This window comes from Leopardus geoffroyi, chromosome E2, assembly GCF_018350155.1.
Source record: "Leopardus geoffroyi isolate Oge1 chromosome E2, O.geoffroyi_Oge1_pat1.0, whole genome shotgun sequence".
Taxonomy (NCBI): Eukaryota; Metazoa; Chordata; class Mammalia; order Carnivora; family Felidae; genus Leopardus; species Leopardus geoffroyi.
Genome location: NC_059335.1, coordinates 16,431,077 through 16,455,162, shown reverse-complemented (window position 1 = coordinate 16,455,162; position 24,086 = coordinate 16,431,077). Strand labels below are relative to the sequence as shown.

General features: G+C 37.7%; 1 protein-coding gene across 7 annotated transcripts in view; it reads right to left on the bottom strand.

Annotated features, from left to right (window-relative positions):
* ZNF570 (zinc finger protein 570) overlaps positions 1-24,086 on the bottom strand; it is a 39,645-nt gene that overhangs the window by 9,051 nt on the left and 6,508 nt on the right. For 5 of the 7 annotated variants that reach the window (XM_045441073.1, XM_045441078.1, XM_045441071.1 and 2 more), the window contains 3 exons: positions 21,277-21,360; positions 15,126-15,252; positions 14,705-14,800 (listed from right to left, as the gene is read on the bottom strand). In XM_045441073.1, the coding sequence (XP_045297029.1) occupies positions 14,705-14,800; positions 15,126-15,252; positions 21,277-21,360 (307 nt within the window). Of the gene's footprint in view, positions 1-14,704; positions 14,801-15,125; positions 15,253-21,276; positions 21,361-22,091; positions 22,511-24,086 lie in introns of those variants that run through there. The other 2 variants (XM_045441077.1, XM_045441076.1) reach the window with 2 other exon arrangements.

The window sequence follows — 24,086 nt, the reverse complement described above, 5'->3', positions numbered from 1 at the left end:
ACTGAAAACTCTCCTCTAAGATCAGGAACAAGGCAAGAATGCCCACTTTGACCACTTTTAGTCAGTATAGTACTAGATGTTCTAGCCAGAGCAATTAGTCAAGAAAAATACATTTTAAAAATCCAAATTATAAAGGAAAAACTAAAATTTGTAGATGATATGCTCTTATATGTAGAAACACTAAAGACTCTACATCACCCCCACCACTTAGAATTAACAAATTCAGCATAGTAGCAAAATACAAAGTCAACACACCAAAATCAGTTGTATTTCTATGCACAATCAACAATCTGAAAAGGAAATTAAGAAAACAACTCTATTTACAATAGCATGAAAAAGAATAAAATAGGATTAACGAGATGAAAAACTGGTACAATGAAAAAACTACAAAACATTGCTGAAAGAAATTAAAGAAGATGTAAATAAATGGAGATATCCTGAATTCATGGTTACAACATTAATATTACTAAGACAGCCATACTACCTAAAGCTACCTACAGATTCAGTGCAATCCATATCGAAATTCCAATTATGTTTTTTTCAAGAAATAAGAAAAATTCATATGGAACCTCAATGGACCCTGAATAGTCAAAACAATCTTGAAAAGGAAGAAGAAAGTTGGAGATCTCACACTTCCTGATTTCAGAACTTTCTTCAAAGTTCTACAGTAATCAAAACAGTGTGGTACTGGCATAAAGAGACATACAGACTAATGGAATAGAAAACAGAAAGTCCAAATATAAACCCTCACATGTATAGTCAAATGACTTTTGATAAGGGTGCCAACAAATAGGAAAAACCTACAGCTAATCTTACTCTCACTGAGGAAGAACTGAGCACTCTTCCACTACGGTCAGGAACAAGACAGGAATGTCCACTCTTACCACGGATATTTAACATAGAACTGGAAGTACAAGCCACAGCAATCAGAAACCACAAGAAGTAAAAGGCATCCAAATTGGCAAGGATCTACTATTTGTAGATGACATGATACTCTATACAGAAAATCCAAAAGACTCCACCAAAAAACTGCTAGAATTGATACATGAATTCAGTAAAGTTTCAGGATACAAAATCAATGTACAAAAATCTGTTGCGTTTGTATAAACCAATAATGAAGCAGCAGAAACAGAAATCAAGGAATCAATCCCATTTACAACTGCACCCAAAACAATAAGATACCTAGGAATAAATCTAACCAAAGAGATGAAAAGACCTATACTCTGAAAACTATAAAACACCGATGAAAGAAATTGAAGACAACACAAAGAAATGGAAAAACATTCCATACTTAAGAATTGGAAAGCAAATATTGTTAACCTGTCTATACTACCCAAAGCAATCTACACATTTAATGCAATCCCTAGCAAAATATCAATAGCATTTTTCACAGAGCTAGAAAAAACAATCCTAAAATTTGTATGGAACCACAAAAGACCCCAAATAGCCAAAGCAATCTTGAAAAAGAAACGCAAAGCTGGAGGCATCACAATTCCAGACTTCATATTATATTACAAAGCTGTAGTGATAGACAATATGGTACTGGCACAAAAACAGACACATAGATCAATGGAACAGAAAAGAAAACCCAGGAATGAACCCAAAACTATATGGCCAAATAATCTTTGACAAAGCAGTAAAGAATATCCAACAGAATAAAGTCTCTTCAACAAATGGTATTGGGAAAACTGGACAGCAACACGCAAGAGAATGAAACTGGACCACTTTCTTACACCATACACAAAAGTAAATTCAAAATGGATTAAAGACCTCAATGTGAGGCAGGAAACCATTAAAATCCTAGAGGAGAACACAAGCAGTAACCTCTTTGACATTGGTCATAGCAACTTCTCACTAGATAGGTCTCCTGAGGCTAGGGAAACAAAAGCAAAAATAAACTATTGAGACTTCATAAAAATAAGAAGCTTCTGCACAGTGAAGGAAACAATCAATAAAACTAAAAGGCAACCTACAAAATGGGAGAAGGTTTGCAAATGACATATCTGATAAAGGGTTGGTATCCAAAATCTGTAAAGAACTTATACAACTCAACAGACAAAAAGCAATCCAGTTAAGAAATGGGTAGAAAACATGAATAGACATTTTTCCAAAGAAGACATACAGATGATAAGGGTGCCAAAACCATTCAATGGGGAAAGGACAGGCTTTTAACAAATGCGGTGAAAATTGGATATCCACATGCAAAACAATAAAGCTGGGCTCTTGCTTTACATCATATACAAAAGTTAACCCCAAGTGGATCAAAGACCTAAATGTAAGACCTAAAACTGAAATATTTTTAGTTGTTAACATAGAGAAAAAAAAAGCCTCATAACATTGACTTTAGCAATGATTTATTGGTTATAATACTATAAAACATAGACAACAAAAGAGGAAGTAAAAAAACTGAATTTCATGAAAATTAAAAACTTCTATGCATTAAAGATTAAAATCATCAAAATAAAAAAGCAACCCACAAAATGGGGTAAAACATCTGCAAATCATGCATCTGAAAATGCATATATATCCAGAATATATAAAGAACTCCTACAACTCAGTAAGAACACAATTTAAAAATAGACAAAGGTCTCGAATACACATTTTTCCAAAGAAGAGATACAAATGTCCAACAAGCATGAAAAGATGTTCAACATCACTAATCATTAGGGAAATGCAAATCAAAACCACAAAATGCCACTTCATACTCATTAGGATGGCTACTGTTAAAAAAAAGAAAGAAAGAAAAGGGTGGCTGGGTGGCTCAGTTGGTTGAGCATCCAACTCTTGATTTCAGCTCAGGTCATGATCCCAGGGTTGTGGGACTGAGCCCCATGTTGGGCTCTGAACTGAGTGTGGAGCCTGCTCAAGAGTCTCTCTCTCCCTCTGCCCTTCTCCCCTGCTCGCGCGCTCTCTAAAATAAAAAAGGGAAAAAAAAGATTAAAAACAAACAAGAAAAGAACAGGTGTTGGTGAAAATGTGGGGAAACTGGAACCCTTGGCACTGTTGGTGAGAACGTAAAATGGGAGAGCCTCTGTGGAAAACAGTATAACAGTTCCTCAAAAATTAAAAATAAAATTACCATAAGATCCAGCAATTCCACTTCTAAGTATATACCCAAAAGAATTGAAAGCAAGGTTTCAAACAGGTATTTTTACCCATATGTTCATAGGAGCATTATTTACAATAGCCAAAAGATGGAAGCAACCAAAACATATGTCATTAAATGGATAAACAAAATGTGATATATACATACAATAGAATATTATTTCACTTTTAAAAAGGAAGAAATTGTGGGGCACCTGGGTGGCTCAGTTAGTTAAGCATCAGACTCTTGATTTTGGGCTCAGGTCATGATCTTATGGTTCATGAGTTCAAGTCCCGTGTTGGGCTCTGTGCTGACAGTGTGGAGCCTGCTTGGGATTCTCTCTCCTTCTCTGCCCCTCCCTGGCTTGCTCACTCTCTCTCTTTCTCTCTCAAAATAAATAAGCAAACATTAAAGAGAAAGGAAATTGTGACACACGCTACAAGATGAATGAACTTTGATTACCCCATGTGAAATAAGCCAGTCAAAAGAAGACAAACGCTGTATGATTCTACTTATATAAGGTACTTACAGCAGTGCAAGTCACAGAGAGGTGGAATGATGGTTATTGAGACTAGGGAAAGGGAGAATGGGAGACTGGGGAAAGGGAGAATGGAGAATTACTGTTTAATGTGTATAGTTTCAGTCTAAAAAGAGTTCTATGGCAAGATGCTGGTGACGGTAGCACAACACTATGAAAGTACTTAATGGTAGTGAATAGACAGTACTTTAAAAACAGTTAAAGAGTAAATTTTGTTATATGTGTCTTACCATAATTAAAATAATTTTAATCTGTTTTTAATGTGAGACAAAAGAATAAAATCCTGAATAAGGAAGAGACCTTATAGATAAGTAAAAAGAACTATGGTCCATTAAAAGCAGACAAATGATGTGAAGAGACAATTTTAAAAATAACTGGGTAATAAAGGCATGTAACAAAATCAATCTCATGTGTTCAAAGAAAATTAAGAAAACACATTATGATATTATATTTAATCTACCACATTACCAAAAGGTGTAGATGCATCCTTTCTCATTCAGAGGGAGTGTATATGGGTATAAAATTAGAGCAACATGGTAGTGAGTAACTAGATCCTTTAACAGTACACAGGATCCCTGTCCAGCAATACAGCAGGCTAGTTAAAATGACAAACCAGACATATTAAAACAAACAAACTTAAGATGTTGTGTAAAAGAGAGAAAATATCTTTTTAGATGTGTTGCAAATCTGGCAAAAAATTAAGGTAAACTCCCAGAGGTCAAAAAGACTTCAAAAGTTACTTTTGAGTCAGTAAGGGGCAACTGTTTAACCTGGATCAGTTTAAAGCATCAGTTTAACCTGGATGAGAAAGAAGGTCATAGGCACATCTAACTGGAGTTTTAGGAAAAGAAAATACAGTGAATAGGGGAGTAATAATATGTGAAGAAATAACCATTGATCATTACCCAGAAACTGTTAAGACCAGAATGGTCACATACAAGAATCATAATAAATCTTAAGTAGAGCAATTAAAATGAAATATGGGGCACCTGGGTGGCTCAGTTGGTTGAGCCTCCAGGCTCAACCTCACCCCAGGACATGATCTCATGGTTCACAAGTTCAAGCCCCACATCAGGCTCTGTGCTAACAGCTCAGAGCCTGGTGCCTGCTTTGGATTCTATGTCTCCCTTTCTCTCTGCCCCTCCCCTGCTGACACTCTGTCTCTCTCTGTCTCAAAAATAAGTGAAAACATAAAAAAAAAAATTTTTTTAATGAAATCTACATTTAGGGGTCCCTGGGTAGCTCATTCAGTTAAGCATCTGACTTTCGCTCAGGTCATGATCTCACAGTTTGTGAGTTGGAACCCCACACAGGGCTTCGCACTGACAGTGCAAAGCCAGCTTGGGATTCTTTCTCTCTCCCTCTCTCTCTTCCCCTGCCCCCACTCTCTCTTTCTCTCAAAACAAATAAATAAACTTAAAAAAATTACATTTAGATACACCACAGTGAAAATATACAGTAACATGAACAAAGAGAAGGAAGTTTTTAAAAGAAGCAAGGAAGAAAATATTAACGAGAACTGACTTCTCAATAGTAACAATAGAAGCCAGAAAAGTATAGAGTGTTATCTTTAAGGTGCTGAGAAAAATAACTGTCAATTTACGAATGCATATATAAAAAGATTCTTATATGCATGATATCAAAATAAATATACAAAACAAATGAATAAATAACAAAATAGTTTATATAGTGTATTTATTGATAAAGGATTTGACACAGGTAAAAGTTCTGGTATATAGAGAAGGATGGTGAATGAAGAAAATGAAACGTAGGTAAATCTAAACAACACTAAAATTAATGGTCTACTTTTGTAACTTCATAAAACAAAATAACCATTTATGAGATTAAAAGAAATAAGAACTGAAATGAGAGTAAGTGAGGTTAAAACATTCTAAGGTTCTTATATTTTTAAGGGAGGAAAAAATTAAGGTAAAGAATGATTTTAGACTTTGTTAAGATGATTATAGAGTTAAAATTTTTTAACGATTTTATTTTTAAGTAATTGCTAACCCAATGTGGGGCTCTAACTTACAACTCCAAGATCAAGATTGAAGGCTCTGCTCACTGAGCTAGCCAGGTGTCCCATAAATGTTAAATTTTCTAAGCTAATCAATACAAGAAAAAAAATAGACTGTATAACTTTCAAATTAGCAGATAGAGAAAAAGTCAAGAAACAAGAAAAAAATGGAAAAAGAATTTATAAAAGAAAATAAGATGGTAGAAATAAGTCCAATTCAATTAGTAATACCAAAACATGTAATTGACTGCCATCATTTAGTTAAAACACAGATTATCATAGAATAAAAAACTTTTTAGCTATATATACTGTTTACAAGAGAAACACAGAAAATAAGAGAATAAAGGGATAGAAAAACTATATCAAGTATTAACAAAAGAAGACTAATATAGCTACACTAATATCAAGCAAAATAATTAAGAGAAAAATCATCAGTATATTTAAAAAGGGTAATAATAATATATGGAAGAATTTACCAGAAAGATAGAACAATCCAAAAACATATGACCTAATAAAATATTTTCAAAACAGAAATAACCAATTGTCAGAATTCTAAAAAAATGTATATATTCATCATCAGAATTTTTTAAATAATTTTTTAATGTTTATTTATTTATTTTGAGAGAGAGAGAGAGTGCGTACGTGCATGGCGAAGAGCCAGAGAGAAGGGGAGAGAGACTGAATCCAAAGCAGGCTCCACAGGGTCACTGCATAGAGCCTGACATGGGGCTTGAACCCATGAAACCATGAAATCATGACCTCAGTCAAAAATCAAGAGTTGGACGCTCAACCAGCTGAGCCATCCAGGGGCCCCTCAGAGATTTTTTTTAAATCAATAAAGACACAGAAGATTTGATCAGCAAAATTAATGAGCTTAATCCAATGAACATATATCCAATGCTGTACACTCCACAACCAGAAACAGATAATATTTTTTAGGACACAACAACCACTTAACCACTAAGACATAAAATAAGTTTTCAAAGAATTTGAATTAAATAGACCATTTCTCTAACCACAATGCAATTAAAAAATTTTTAATTTGGAACTTAAAAATTCCACTTAATTCATGGGTCCAGAAGAAATCAATGGAAATTAGAAAATGATTAGATATACATGACAACAAAAAGATGACATATCAAAACATGTGGAATATATCCCTAATATAGTCTTAAGTGCTTATAATAGAAAAAAGAAAGCCTCAAAAATAATGAATTATCTAACTTTAAAACTTAAGAAAAGAAGGGCACCTGGGTGGCTTAATTGGTTAAACATCCAACTTAAGCTCAGGTCATGATCTAGTAGTTTATGAGTTAAAGCCCCGCATCTAGCTCTATGCTGACAGCTCAGAGCCTGGAGCCTGCTTCAGATTCTGTGTGTCTTTCTCTCTCTGCCCCTCCCCCACTTGTGCTCTGTCTCTCAAAAATAAATAATAAACACTAAAAAATTTTTTGAAAAAACCCAAAACTTAAAAAAAGAGAACAGCATAAATAAATGCAGGAGGAATTAAATAATAAAGAGGAGGAATAAATGAAATTTTTAAAAAGATAAATTAGCGTCAGTGAAGAGAAAAATGACTGAAAATACTAAAAAAAAAAATGATAAATCCATGGAAAAATTTGTTTCTCCCTTTTTGGGAGGAAAAAGAGGTCATAGTTATATATACTACCAACTTTAGACAAGAGAAGATAATGGGCAACTTTAATAAATTTGAAAATTTACATAGGACATAAAAATTCTCAGGAAAAAATGCTATAACTTCATTACTATAGGAGAAACAGAATCTTAGAACAAACTGAATTAGTTCTTTTCACAAGAAATTCTTTTTACAAGAAAATCACAGGACAAGATGAACAAAGTTCTACCAAACATTCAAAAAACAAAAAATTTTGATTTTACACAAATTATTCTAAGGAAGAAAAAGAGGAATACTCACCAATAGATTTTATGAGACTAGTATCTTGATTCTAAAATCTGACAAGAAGAGTTCATGAAGGAAAAACTGCAGGTCAACTTCACTGATTAACATAGATGCAAAAAATACTAAATATATTGGCAAAGAGCAAGTAGCCATGAATGAAAAAGCTGTAAAAATGGATTGGTATCAGGACTACAAAGTTGGTTCAACATTAAAAATGTAATATGTAATTCACCACATTAACAGATAAAAAACTAAAAACCATCTAATCATCTATGGATAAAGAAAAACATTTATTGAAACTCAAAAGCTTTCCACAATGAAACTCTAGCAAACAGGAACAAAAAGGCATCTACCAAAAACCTTTAAACATCAGAATTATTAATAACAAAATATGAAAGCACTCTCATTAAGACCAAAGGGGAAAAGAATGCCTGCTATCATCACACAACAAAAAGAAATAAAAGGCATCCAAATAGGCAAGGAAGAAGTCAAATTTTCACTATTTGTAGATGACATGATATTCTATATAGAAAATCCAAAAGACTCCACCAAAAAATTGCTAGAACTGATACATGAATTCAGTAAAGTTTCAGGATACAAAATCAATGTACAAAAATCTGTTGCATTTCATATACCAATTATGAAGCAGCAGAAAGAGAAATTAAGAAAACAATCCAATTACAACTGTACCAAAACCAGTAAGATAAATCGGAATAAACCTAAGCAAAGAGGTAAAAGACCTATATTTTGAAAACTATAAAACACTGATGAAAGAAACTAAAGATAACATAAAGAAATGGAAAGATATTCCATGCTCATGGACTGGAAGAACAAATACTGTTTAAGTGTCTGTACTACCCAAAGCAATCTAAACATTTAATGCAATCTGTAGCAAAATAACAACAACATTTTTCACAGAAGAAGAGCAGATAATCCTAAAATATGTATATGGAACCAGAAAAGACCCCAAATAGCAAAAGCAACTTTGAAAAAGCAAAGCAGAGCTGAAGGCATCATAATTCCAGACTTAAGTTACATTACAAGGCTGTAGTAATAAAAACAGTATATGGTGCCAGGGGTGCCTGGCTGGCTCAGATGGTGGAGCCAACTGACTCTTGATCTTGGGGTTGTGAGTTTGAGCTCCATATGTGGTGTAGAGATTACTTAAAAATAAAATCTTTAAAAAAAAAACAGTATGGTACTGGCACAAAAATAGACATATAGATCAACAGAATAGAATAGAAAACCCAGAAATAAACCAATAATTATATGGTTATCTAATCTTCAACACAATAGGAAAGCATATCCAATGGAAAAAAGATAGTCACCTCAAAAAATGGTGTTAGGAAAACTGGACAGCAACATGCAAAAGAATGAAACTGGACCACTTTATTACACCATACACAAAAATATTTGCAAATAACATATCTGATAAAGGGTTACTATCCAAAATTATATATAAAGGACTTATACAACTCAATAGCCAACCCCCAAATAATCCATTTAAAAAATGGGCAGAAGACATAAACAGACATTTCTCCAAAGAACATATACAGGTGGCCAACAGACACATAAAAAGATGCTCATCATCACTCATGATTAGGGAAATGCAATGGAAACTACAATGAGATATCACTTCTTACACCTGTCAGGATGGCTAAAATCAACAGCACAAGAAACAACAGGTGTTGGCAAAGATGTGGAGAAAAAGGATACCTCATGCACTGTTGGGAATGCACACTGTTGCAGCTACTGTGGAAAACAGTATGGAGCTTCCTCAAAAAGTTAAATATAGAACTACCTTATGGTCCAGCAATTGCATTACTGGGTGTTTACCAAGAATACAAAAACATGGGGGCGCCTGGGTGGCGCAGTCGGTTAAGCGTCCGACTTCAGCCAGGTCACGATCTTGCGGTCTGTGAGTTCGAGCCCCGCGTCAGGCTCTGGGCTGATGGCTCAGAGCCTGGAGCCTGTTTCCAATTCTGTGTCTCCCTCTCTCTCTGCCCCTCCCCCGTTCATGCTCTGTCTCTCTCTGTCCCAAAAATAAAAATAAAAAAAACGTTGAAAAAAAAAATGCAAAAACACGAATTCAAAAGGATACATGCACCCCTATGTTTATAGCAGCATTATTCACAATAACCAAATTATGGAAGCAGCCCAAATGTTCATTGATTGATGAATGGATAAAGACAATGTGGTATATATATATATACAACGGAATATTATTCAGTCATAAAAAAGAATGAAATCTTACCATTTGCAATGACATGGATAGAGTTAGATAGTCTTATGCTAAGTGGAATAAGTCAGACAAAGACAAATACCATATAACTCATTCATGTGGAATTTAAGAAACCAAACAAGCAAAGAGGAAAAAAGAGAGAAAAAGAGACAAACCAAGAAACAGACTTAAATACAGAGAACTGATGGTTACTGGGGGTAAGGGGGGGTTGGAGGATGGGTTAAATAGGTGATGGGGATTAAGCAGTGCACTTGTGATGAGCACCGGTTGATGTATGAAATTTTTGAATCATTATACTGTACACCTGAAACTAATACAACATGATATGTTAACTAACTAGAATTAAAATAAAAACTTTTAAAAAAGAATGCCTGCTATCACTACTTTAGTTCATACTGTACTGGAGATCTAAGATAGGGCAATAGGAAAAAGAAATTAAAGGTATAAGAATTTAAAATGATTCACAGATAGCCTGCCTATAGAAAAAAATCCAAAGAAATCTAAAAACTATTAGCATTAATGAGAAAGCTTGGCAGCATTGCTAGATATAAGGTCAATGTATAAAAGTTAAGTTCATTTTAAAACATGAGCAACAAATAAAAATATATATATAATATTTTAACATAGTAACAAAACTAAGATGCCTAGGAATTATTCTAACGGAAGATATGCATGGCCTTTATGAAGAAAATTATAAAACACACCAAAGGAAAATTTAAAACCTAAATAAATGGAGAGATAAACTACAGAATAAAAAATTTACAAATAGAAAAATTTACAAAACTGATATAGAGTATAAGTAACATTTCAATCAAAAGCCAATCACTTTTTTTGTTGTTTTCTGGTGGAAATTGACAAGTTGGCTCTAAACTATTCAGATGGCCAATGCGCAAAGAAGAAATTCTGAAGAACATAAAACAAGGTGTAGGGGACTTGCCCTAACAGATTTCCCGTTCTTTTTTTTTTTTTTTTAATGTTTACTTATTTATTTTCAGAGAGAGGGAGAGTGTACATGAGTAGGGGAGGGACAGAGAGAGAGAGAGAGAGAGAGAGAGAGAGAGAGAGAGAATCCCAAGCAGACTCCATGCTCAGCATAGAGCCAGACATGGGGCTCCATCCCACGAATTGTAAGATCACCACTTGAGCTGAAATCAAGAGTCAGACGCTTAGCTGACTGAGCCATGCAGGTGCTCCAGATATCCCATCTTATAATAAAGTATTTTAATTAAGAAAGTGTGGTACTGGCATAAGGAAACAGAGATCAATGAAATGGAATAGAGCTCAAAATCAGGCCCATAAATATACTATAATCCGATACATTAAGATGCTTAGTCAGTGAAGCATTTGATTTTTGATTTTGACTCAAGTCATGTAACATTCTGAACAATGATCAAAGAGAGCTCATTTCTTCAATAACTCTAGGACATTTGGTTTTCCACTAAGGCACAGAAATTAAATTCTTACTTCAATCTCAAAAATCAATTTCAATTGATTCAAGCCCTAAATATGAAAGGAAAATCTTTAGAAGACAATTTGAGAATATCTATATGATTTTAGAATACAAAGTTCACTTAAAACAAAGTACCAAAATCAAAAATATAAACTACAAGCATATATATAAAAGACAACCTTTCCCAAAATGAGCAAAAGACTTGAGCAGGCACCTCACAAAAGTGGAAATCCAAGTCCAAAAGATGCCCAATTTATTTTGTAATCAAAGAAATTCAGATGGCAAGTATAGCAGATAATATTTCGCACCCATCAAATTGGCAAAAAAATTTTTAATTGGTCAATTTTGAGTATAGAGCAGTGAGTACTCTCACACACAACTATGAGAAATGTAAATTAATACAAGCACTTTGGAAAGTAAATAGCATTATTTAGTAAATTCCTGGCTATGTTCTCTATACAAACTCCAGCATTTGTACACCAATAGTCATGTATAAGGTTCACAGCAGTTAACATTTATAATAGCACAAAATGAAAACAACTCAAATGACCTTCAATGGATAAATTATGGTTTACATGGTGGAATACATTACATTTGAGCAGACAAAAATTCAGGAAACCATAGCTACTAAAATTAACAGATAAATCTCAGGAATATAATTTTGAGTTTAAAAAAAGTCAGAATTACATGCATAATATATTTCCACATGTAAAAAGTTGAAAAGACAAAAATATAATATTTTGTTTAGTAGTATATGGTATACTAAAGAAAAGGCAAGAATGGGGCGCCTGGGTGGCTTAGTCAGTTAAGTGTCCAATTCTTGATTTCGACTCAAGTCATGATCTCACAGTTGTGAAATCAAGCCCTGAATAGTGCTCAAGCTGGGCATGGAGCCTGCTTAAAATTCTCTCTCTCGCTCTCCCTCTGCCCCTCCCCCATGCTCTGTCTCAATCTCTCTCTCTCTTTCAAAAAAAAAAAAAAGAAGAAAAGAAAAAGAAAGAAAGAAAGAAAATGTAAGAAAAGATTTGGGGCGCCTGGGTGGCGCAGTCGGTTAAGCATCCGACTTCAGCCAGGTCACGATCTCGCAGTCCGTGAGTTCGAGCCCCGCGTCGGGCTCTGGGCTGATGGCTCGGAGCCTGGAGCCTGTTTCCGATTCTGTGTCTCCCTCTCTCTCTGCCCCTCCCCCGTTCATGCTCTGTCTCTCTCTGTCCCAAAAATAAATAAAACGTTGAAAAAAAAAAAAAAAAAAAAGAAAAGAAAAGATAACAAAATTGTAGAATAATGGTTTCTCCAGTGAGGGTTGGGGATGGATCATAGGTGGAGAATAGTATACCATTAGGCAGGGGCCCTCATGAGTCTATAATAACATTGACAATTTTCTATTTCTTTTTTTTTTTTTAAGATTTTATTTTTTTTTTTACTGAGCCAGTCAGGTGCCCCAACAATTTTCTATTTCTTAAGCTAAGAAGTATGTACCTGGGTTTTTGTTCTATTAATATTTAAGCTATATACATATATTAATATACATTCCTGTGTGTGATTTATTTAATAATAATTAATAAATAAAATTTAACCATATATTCCTTGAAACTACAGTTCCACATCAAATATTTTTCTTAAAAAACTGAACAAGGACATAAAAGACTGGAGAGAGGTAGTGGGGGGGGTGGCGTGAGTTGGGGAGTGGTAGTGACAAGAGATGTTTACAATGTCCCTAGTTTTCTTTTGAACTTTAGTCCTCCATTTTACCTTAATGCTTCCTATGTGTATCTAAAAATCCTTCCTTTTTTTTAAAGTTTTTATTTATTTAATTTAAGAGAGACAGAGACAGTGTGAGCAGGGGAGGGACAGAGAGAGAGAGGGAGAGAATCCTAAGCAGGTTCCTCACTGCTAGCACAGAGCCTGATGTGGGGCTCAAACCCACAAAACCAAGAGATCATGACCCCAGCCAAAACCAATAGTTGGAAGCTCAACAGACTGAGCCACCCAGGTGCCCCTAAAAATCCTTCCTATGCCACAACCCTAAACTCTTTAGTCTCTTCTCTCTGAAATGGTTTCTAGCTTCTGACCTGTGTTTTTGTTGTTGTTGTTTTTAATTTGTTTTTATTTCTATTTCTATTTCTATTGTTTATTTTTTGAGAGTCAGAGACAGAGCACAAGTGGGGTTGGGGCAGAGAGAGAGAGACAGAATCCGAAGCAGGCTCCAGGTTCTGAGCTGTCAGCACAGAGCCCAAGGCGGGGCTTGAACTCCCTGGCTGTGAGATTATGACCTGAGCCAAAGTTGGATGCTTAACCAAATGAGCCACCCAGGTGTTCCTGACCTGTGTTTTCGTTAGAGACCATCATCTTCTCAGTTACCCAGGTTCCTTGGCCTCTCACCTTTTTGTCTGATCGTCCTTATACCAGCTTTCTTTTCAAATATGCTATTTATAGTTAATACTGTATCTCTGCTACTAGTCTATCAATTGTTTGATTACTTATACAAATATGTAGCGCTCTAACATCTTGCATGTACTTTCTTTAAACATTCAGTAAATGTTGGAGCACCTGGGTGACTCGGTCGGTTAAGCATCTGACTTCAGCTCAGGTCATGATCTCACGGTCTGTGAGTTCCAGCCCTGTGTCAGGCTCTGTGGTGATAGCTCACAGCCTGGAGGCTGCTTCAGATTCTGTGTTTCCATCTCTCTCTGCCCCTCCCCCCCTCAAAATAACCAGTAAAAAAAAATTTTAATTCAATAAATGTTGATGAAACAATGAATGAACTGACCACTGAGAGAAAAATGAGGCATTTGGAGATTCACTACTACTACAGCAATAGCAAGTAACAGCCTTTGAGTTCACAGTATGAGACAGAAACTCTTCAAGTACTTTAAAAGAATTATCCTATTTTATAGAAAGGTTAAGTAACTTGCCCAAAATTTTACTGCCTGTAAGTGTCAAGATCTGAACATGGCACTTGAGTTACAGGTGTCTGTAAAGTTCAAAAGCTTATCAGGTTAGGAAAAGATTTTTTGAAGACTGGAAGAGTTCTTAGAAAGGAGAGAGCAAAGTATTAAAGGAGAGATAGTTAAGAATAACAAATTCGGGGGGTGCCTGCCTCTTGATTTTGGCTCAGGCCATGATCTCACAGTTTGTGAGATCAAGCCCTGTGTCAGGCTCTGCACTGACAGGGTGGAGCCAGTTGGGATTCTCTCTCCCTCTCTCTGCCCACTGTGCCCCCCACCCCGGGTCTTGCTCTCTCTCTCCCTCTCTCTCAAAATAAATAAATAAACATTAAAAGGAAGAAAAACAAATTTGTGAGAATGCTCTAAAAGGTCCCAGTGTCTAGTAAAACCTAGAACATCCAAGAACATGCCACCAAAGAAGAGTGAAGGGGTGACACCTCTATGTCCAGCAGAGCTGTCACCTGCAGAGGTTTTTGCCTGCCTATTTCTATTTCCTCTTCACTCACCTGAGCACAAGCCTTTGGCCAGCTCTCTCGTCACCATCCAGGGCTCTTTCCCTTGTTCCAATAATAATATCACACTTGGCTTAGAAAAGCAAAGTCCTGCATATATGAAAAGAAACAATTTGATCATGCTGTGATATCCCAGAACTCATAACCAATCCTTTGATTAACGGGGAAGAGAGAGCTTACAGTAAGTTGGAGACAAATGTGTAAAGACATGTGTTCAAAGTACAGGAAAGCTAAAGCTTCCAACACAGATTAATAATAGACCCATCCACTGGCAACTCCACAAATATTAAACCATTACTTTGGCACAGCAACAGATATTCTGCCAAGCACTGAGGATGCTATCCAAAGATTCACAATGGTGGTAGCAAAGAGGACCTTATGAGTAGAAACTCAATTTTGGAAGAAATATTCTTACCTAGGGACACCAAGATCCTATAATTCTCCAACATCACATTACTGTACAGATGCCTTTGAGAAGAATTTAGACAATCCCACTCTTCTCTGGAGAAGTCTACAGACACATCTCTGAAGGTCACCAACTCCTGAAATGAAATCAAAAAATGAAGTGAAATAAGATCATCTGTTAACATACTCACTTTATTTGTTCTGCCCCAAGCATACTGGGCTCTCCTTTATATTACATCCTCAACTATATGTCAAGCATGTTCCCCCTCAGGCCTTTTGTACTTCTCAGATCATTCTGTATAAAAATAGCAAACTCTTACCCCTGTTCCCCATTTCCTAGCCCTCCTTTATTGTTCTCCATGGCAATTATTTTGTTATTGTCTGCCCCAACCTCCATTGACATGTGAAGTCCATAAGGGTAGAGTACATTTTTGCTTTGCTCACTGCTATATCCCTAGTTATAGAAGAGTATTTGGCACACATGAGGCATTCAAATATTTGCTGGATAAATTGAATAAATGAAAGAATGGTTTGAAAAGTTGAAGAAACTATGAAAGGATCAAAAATGAGACCAGAAAGTGCTTGCTATATCTCTGAAAATTGTGCTAGACCAAGCAGAGAAAATCACCAGTTCCATTAAAATTCAAATACTTTGGGGTGCCTGGGTGGCTCAGTCAGTTAGGTGTCTGACTTCGGCTCAGGTCATGATCTCACGGTTCATGAGTTTGAGCCCTGCATTGGGTTCTGTGCTGACAGCTCAGAGCCTGGAGCTTGCTTCGGATTCTGTGTCTCCCTCTCTCTCTGCCCCTCCCCTGCTCACACTCTGTCCCTCTCTCTCAAAAATACATAAACATTAAAAAAAATTTTTTTTATCGAAGGAAACAATCAGCAAAACTAAAAGGCAACCAATAGAATGGGAGAAGATATTTGCAAACGACATATCAGATAAAGGGTTAGTACCCAAAATCTATAAAGAACTTATCAAACTCAACACCCAAAAAATAAATAATCCAGTGAAGAAATGGGCAGAAGACATGAATAGGCACTTCTCCAAAGAAGACATCAAGATGGCCAACCAATACATGAAAAAATGCTCAACATCACTCATCATCAGGGAAATACAGAACAAAACCACAATGGGATACCACCTCACACCTGTCAGAATGGCTAACATTAACAACTCAGGCAACAACAGATCTTGGCGAGGATGTGGAGAAAGAGGATCTCTTTTGCATTGCTGGTGGGAATGCAAGCTGGTCCAGCCACTCTGGAAAACAGTATGGAGGTTCCTCAAAAAATTAAAAATAGAACTACCCTACAATTGCTCTACTAGGTATTTATCCAAGGGATACAGGTATGCTGTTTCAAAGGGGCACATGCACCCCAATGTTTATAGTAGCACTAACGACAATAGCCAAAGTATGGAAAGAGCCCAAATGTTCATTGATGGATGAATGGATAAAGAAGATGTGGTATATATATATAATGGAGTATTACTGGGCAATCAAAAAGAATGAAATCTTGCCATTTGCAACTATGTGGATGGGACTAGAGGGTATTATGCTAAGTGAAATTAGACAGTCAGAGAAAGACAAATATCATATGACTTCACTCATATAAAGACTTTAAGATACAAACCAGATGAACATAATGGAAGGGAAGCAAAAATTATATAAAAACAGGGAGGGGGACAAAACATAAGAGACTCTTAAATATGGAGAACAAACAGAGGGTTTGTGGCGGGGGGGGATGGATTAAATGGGTCAGGGGCATTAAGGAATCTACTCCTGAAATCATTGTTGCACTATATGCTAACTAATTTGGATGTAAATTAAAAAAATAAAATTAAAGAAAAATTTTAATTCAAATACTTTAATCCAGAGTACTTAAAATTTTGTGCAAAGAAATGGGTGTTCTGCTTATAATACTGGTTCTACCTACAGGGCCTGGGCAAAGTTCTTAAAAATTTGGGCTATGCTGTGATTAAGCTGGATTCTGGATTTCTAGATGTCTATAATGTGACCACCTGCTGATGAAAACTAACATATGTGTTTATGTGCATGTATGCATACATTTATATATAGGTAACTATATATTACAAAATTAAAAGAGGTGAATCTGTCAAGGCAAGAAAATATTTATTGGGCATTTGATAAAATCTTGTCATAGTTAAACTGTCTCTACAGAATAAAAATTATTGAAGTATTTTACAATGCACTCAATAAGTTTTTTCTTATTTAATTATATGAAGTAGATTGTGAGTTTCTTCATCTCTGCTCTACCAACAATAACATCCCTCATATGTTACATATATGCTTCCAAAAACATTTTCCTTACCTTATATAAATATATATAATAAATGTAGAACTATTTTTAATATATGACATACATGTTTTCAAGGATTCTGTTTTTTATTATTTTTTTATTTTGGAGAGAGGTGGGAGAGAGAGGGAGGGAGGGAGGTGGAGAGAGGGAGAGAGAGAGAGAGGGAGAGAAACTTAAGCAGGCTCCACAGTCAGCTTGGAGCCCAACACGGCTCGATCCCACAACCCTGGGAACATGACCTGAGCCGAAATTAATAGACGCTCAACCAACTGAGATACCCAAGAGGTACCCCTCAATGATTCTTTTGATGAAATTTAATGAAAATAATGACAATGTCAATATAGTGAGCTTAAAGTATTACTTTCAAATATTTGACCTCTAACAAATGATCTCTTAAAATATTTGACCTCTATATATACAATGGAATATTATTCAGCCATAAAATGGAATGAAATCTTGCCATTTGCAGCAACATGATAGATCTAGAGAGTATAATACTAAGCAAAATAAGCCAGTCAGAGAAAGACAAATACCATATGATTTCACTCATATGTGAAATTTAAGAAACAAAGCAAATGAACAAAGGGAAAAAGACAAACCAGAAAACATTTTATTTTATTTTATTTTATTTTATTTTATTTTATTTTAATCCAAGTTAGTTAACATATAGTATAATAATGATTTCAGGTGTAAAATTCAGTGATTTATCACCTACATATAACACTCAGTGCTCATCCCAACAAATGCCTTCCTTAATGCCCATCACCCATTTAGCCTGTCCCTCCACCCAACACCCCTCCAGCAACCCTCAGTTTGTTCTCTGTATTTAAGAGTCTCTTAAGGAAAAACAGATTCTTAAATATAGAAAACAAAAAGATGGTTACCAGGGGAAAGGTGTGGGAGGTAGGTGAAATAGATGAAGGGGATTAGGAGTGCACTTGTCTTGATGAGCACTGAGTAATGTGCGGAACTGTTGGATCACTATATTGTACACCTGAAACTAAGCACTGGAAGTTAACTACACTGCAATTTAAAAAAATAAATAAATGAAAATAAATAAATTTAACCTCTAACCAAATACATGTGGTTTCAAAATCCATTCATAATTATAATCAAACCAGTATGAAGAAAGTCAACAGTTCCCTTCACCTTTTTGCCTTCATAGAAACATGGCTCCCACCTGAGAGGACCTACTACTTCCCCTGAAGCCCTGTCATGTGGTGACTGTTTTATCTCCCACACTCCTTGTACCACAGCGCGCGGAGACCTCTTTGCTCCTTAAATTTGTTTCTAGACCATTACCACCCCCCCCCACACCTACCTAAAAGCCACCTAGTTTTAAACATTCATGAAATCAGACTCTATCATCCCTGTTTTAGTTACCTACCAATTCCTGGTAGATACCAACAGTCTGTCATTCCTTTAACACCTCAGCACCTGACTCACTGTCACTCTCTCCAGCACTACTCCTATCATATATAATCTTTGGTCATTTCAATATCTATATAAATAATCCTCCCAACATCCAGGGCTCTCAGCTGTGTTGCTTCTCTCCTCCAGTAGTCTTGTCTTCCACACTTGTATAGTCATTCACTTCTATTGCCATGCCCCAGACTTTGTCATTACCAATAAGTAGCAAACCCTCCATAATCTCAACTCTCCTACCCTGACTTCTTCCTCCTATATTCCAACTTTTGCCCTCTAGTACCCCAATTAGGAAAATTCTCTGACCCCACTAGAACCTACAAATCACGTTCTACTTACCACATTTTCAATGTTTCTCAACCCCACATTCCCTCACTTCCTACCACAACCATTTGTTATGGATATACCCTCAGTTTCCCTGCCCTTAGTCACCTGGTTAAACCACAGCCATCTCTCAGAATACTCTACTTCTGTACCCTGAACAGCTGAACTTTGCTGGAGAAAGTCACACCAATCATGCTATCTGGTCTCACTTTAAATTCATGACACTAACTTCAAGTGGACCAAAATGCTACCTATATGATACATTTCTCTAGTCCATTCATTTCCCCACTCTCCTAAATGACCATTACGTACGTTTTCCTCTCTCCTCAAGTCTTCAATATCTCCTTCCTCATCCTTACTAGTGATCTTGCTGTTTCACTAGAAAAACCGAAAGCTATTCAAAGAGAATTTCCAGAAACTCCTACAACATCTACACATATTTCTGCATCTGTCCTACATACTCTAACTTGCTCCTATTACTACTCTATATGAACAGCCACTCTCCTAATAAAGGCCAACCCTTCCACTTGTCCACTAGACCTCAGCTCCTCTCACCTACTCAAGCAGTGTTCCATCACTTCCCTCTTTGCTTCTCTTCATCTTCAAATTTCCCTTTCTACTGAATCTTGAACATCAGCATACAGATATAAACCCATCTTTAAAAAACCTTGTTGTTGGGGCACCTGGGTGGCTCAATTGGTTGAGTAACCAACTCTTGGTTTTAGGTCGTGATCCCATGGTCATGGGATAAAGCCCACACTGCGCTCCATGCTGAACATGAAGTCCGTTTGGGATTCTCTCTCTCCTCTCTCTCAACCCCTCCCCAACTCACTTGCACATGTACACACTCTCTCTCTCAAATAAACATTAAAAATTACAGTTCAAATTAAAAACCTTGTTGACCAGTTTATCCTTCAGATACCACCCATCTCTCTTACATCCTTACAGCTAAATTATTTAAAAGAGTTGTCTATATTTTCCATTATTTCTATTCCTGCAAGAATCACATAACGGAACATGTGTAACAGAATCACTTTGACTGCTTTGTTGAGAATAGACTAAAAGAAGGGTGGAAGCAGACAGAAAAGTTAGAAGACTATAGCAGTAATCTAGGCAGGAGATGACAGTTCAGACCAGAATGGAAGCAGCAGTGGTAGTAAAAGTCGTCAACCTCTGGCTACATTTTGAACATAGAACAAATAGAACTTCATGATTGGAAGACTTTTAAGTTGAGCATCTGAGATAAGGAAGTATGTGAGAGTTTCCTAATTGGTTTCCCTGTTTCTATCCTTGTTCCATTCGGTTAATTCTCAATAATAGCCAGAGTGATTTTATTAAATGAGAGTTAGATATGTCACTTCTATGCCCGCAAACTTACAGTGGCTTGTTTCACCAAGTTTGAGACGTTTGAGTTTGACATATCTACTATATAACCAAGTGAAGATACTAAGTCTAGTTGGTTGGATATAGAAGTCTGGATTTCAGGAGAGAGGACTGGGCTGTATATAATTTGGTGGTTGTCAGCATATAGATGGCATTTAAAGCCATAAGACAGACTGAGATCTCCAAAGGAGTGAGTGTAGATAGAGAAAAGAAGATAGAGGACCAAAGACTAAGACCTTTTACTTAATAAGTGCTTAATAAAACAATGTTGAGTGAATGAATGTTTGGACAGAGACTAATGAAGAAGTTGGTCTGTATCTTGGGGAACAGCATTCCAGGTAGAGGAAACAGCAAGTGCCAAGGTCATGAGTTAAGAATGTACTCAGCAAAAAAAAAAAAAAAAAAGAATGTACTCCGTTCACTACAAGGAAGCTAGCTAGTGTGGCCAGAACTGAGTAGGTGAGTTGCAGAGTGACAAAATGAGGTCAGAAGGATAGTCAGGGACCAGATTATGTATGGTCTTGCAGGCCAAGGCAAGGACTTCAGCATGTATCCTGAATGAGGTGGGAATCAACTGCTGGAGAGTTTTAATAAGTGACATGAGATTAGTTACCCAGTAAAGTGTCAGCATAAGCAAAGTTAATGTCTGCTTTGACATCTGAAGAGCAGGAAAATCATTCAGGAAATAGAAAACACCAACTCACCTGGTACATGGCTTTAAGAAGTCCAACAGCCATTCTTTCCTCTTCTTGGCTCTTCTCTTGGGAAACGGCAGTGTCCTTGGATGACTGAGATGGGGAAAAGAACAAGAAAAGGTAGGGTTTCCCTATAGCATCCAGAATCACCAGCCTAGAATTTTTCGGCTTCTCTTTCCTCTGTTACACCCTTCCTTCCAATAGAAAGAAAGCATACTGGAGACCTAGAAATTTGTTTGCATACAAGTTAACCCATGCCTAAATCACTTCCTTATTATTTTAACAGTAGATTTTCTCGATTTTTACATTAAATAAAGACTCTGAGGAATGTAATCATTTACATAAAGGCACACAACTAATGACTAACTGTACCAAGATCAAATAAAGGTCTTCTTGACTCCACACTCTCTCTCCTCTCCAATAGACCAGTGGTTCTGAAAGTTGGTGGCACACCGGCATCACCTGGCTGGCTTCATAGTCTCAATCAGTCCCCCCACATACTCATTCTTAAAAACTATAGCGCCAACCACCGTCTGCTGACACAGAACAGTCAGCGGCCACGACCGTCACGCTCTCCCAAAGCTTGAAGTCTCAAACACTAGAGTATCGCAACCGACGTTCACACTCACAACCCCAGTCACAAAGAGGCCGAGGGTACTGGAACAAACGGGGGACACAATACCCTCCACTCCCCCACCCCCCTCACAGTCTCACTCTGTAGCATCAACTATCGACTCACTCGCACCCACAGTCACAGATACGACGTGCACAGGCACATCGGATGACAGTCTCACACTGTATGACAACCAACCACGATCTCGCACCTAGAGTCACGCCGAGGGCCCGGAAACCGACGACCGGGTGACCCACAAGCCATTCCTCAGCCCATTCCCTACCTGCAGAAGTAACTGCGGGAAGATCCCGTCTCCGCCCTGAATGCTCAGGCAATCTCTACCCCAGCCCACCTCCTGCCCTAAGAGTCTGGTGGAACCCACCCCCGCGGGCCCGGAAAGAAGCTACTGGGCCTCCGGAGGACACAAAGGGGCCGCCGGCCCAGTAATCGCAGGGGCCACTGGGAAATGTAGTCCGAACCAGAAAAAGCGGCGCTGCAGAGTCCGACTACACTGGCGCGTCTCGGCTGGGGGATTCGTAACACCGCCCCTCTGCCCTGGGTCCTCCCACGCTGACTTCTTCCTGGCCCTACAGTGGGAGCCGAGATCTCACTTCGGAGCCTGGGTCCGCCACGGGAACGGGGTAGAGTGTCAACTAGATGGCCTACGATTGAAGTGCGCAGACACAAGTGCTCCGTCCACCTCTCTTAGCAACCAGGCGCAGAACTTACAGTCGCGGAGCAGCCGCAGGGGGTGCGGTTCGGGAGCGCGCGCCCACACAAACGGAGTGAGGGGCGAGCACCTACAGTTGTGCTGGGGTACCCGAAAAAGTGTGTGGGACAGGGAGGGCAGGGAGTAGAGTGCGCAGGTCCCGACTTCCCTAGAGCGTTTCAGCTTCGGAAATGGTTACCTCGAAGATCGGAGGGAAGGGGTCGGGGTATAAAGTGTCACCCTTGCATACCGTTCTTGTATTTGTGATTTGGTGATGATGGGTGTGAATGTGTCCTCCCTTCCTAAAATGGCTCTTCTACCGGTGTCTTCCAAGTTCTCTTATTCTGTCCATTCAGATACAAATGTCACATCTCCAAAAATGCCTTCCCTGATCACACCACTCTGGCCACTTTAATCTGACTCTATACTCCCTTCGAATGGTGTTTAAATTTGAACAAGTTCTGTAACCTGGCTAATTTTGTGAGTGGTGCCACGACCCTCTGATTCTGTCATTGTGTGTCCGTGTAAAACCCTAGGTGTTGGGGCAGGCATGCTGTTTTTCTGTGACCATGTGTGAGATTGTGTTGTGTGTGAGAATGTGCTATAATAGAAAGGGACTGCCTGGTGTAAAGTGGAGTAGAAGTGTGATATAATAGTGTGTGTGGACAGATCCTGAGGATTATACTAGTGGATGTGGATGGTGTGTGGAATCTTTCCTTGTGGTATCAAATTAGAAAGCACCTAGTGGGTGCCAGATGCTCTTGGAGGTGCTGGGATAGACATAAACAAAATAAACTTTTAAAAATTGCAAATAGAGGGGCTCCTGGGTGGCTCAGTCAGTTGAGCATCTGACTTTGGCTCAGGTCATGATCTCATGGGTGTGGGTTCAAGCCCAGCATCAGGCTCTGTGCTGACAGCTTGCTCAGAGCCTGAAGCCTGCTTCAGATTCTGTGTCTCCTTCTCTCTCTGCCCCAACCCTGCTCATGCTCTGTCTCTGTCTCTAAAAAATAAATGTAAAAAATATATATTAATACAAAAATAAAGATAAAAATAGCAAATAGAAAGTGAGTAGAAGGGTAACCTCAAGAGGCTTAATATATGTGTAATTTTGTTTTAATGTTTACTTATTTTGATAGAGAGGGCAGGGAGGGGCAGAGAGAGAGGGAGAGAGAGAGAATCCCAAGCAGACTCCATGCTACCAGTGCAGAACCATGAAACCATGAGCCCCTAACTGTGAAACCAAGAACCGTGAAACCATGACCTGAGCTGAAACCAAGAGTTGGATGCTTAACCGAGCTAACCATGGGCACTACATGTATAATTGAGTAACAAATAGAAATCTGGATCCAGGGACGCCTGGGTGGTTCAGTTGGTTAAGCATCTGACTTTGGCTCAGGTCATGATCTCACCGTTTATGAGTTCAAGCCCCGCATCGGGCTCTCTGCTGCCAGCGTTGAGCCCGCCTCGGGTCCTCTGTCCCCCTCTCTTTCTGCCCTT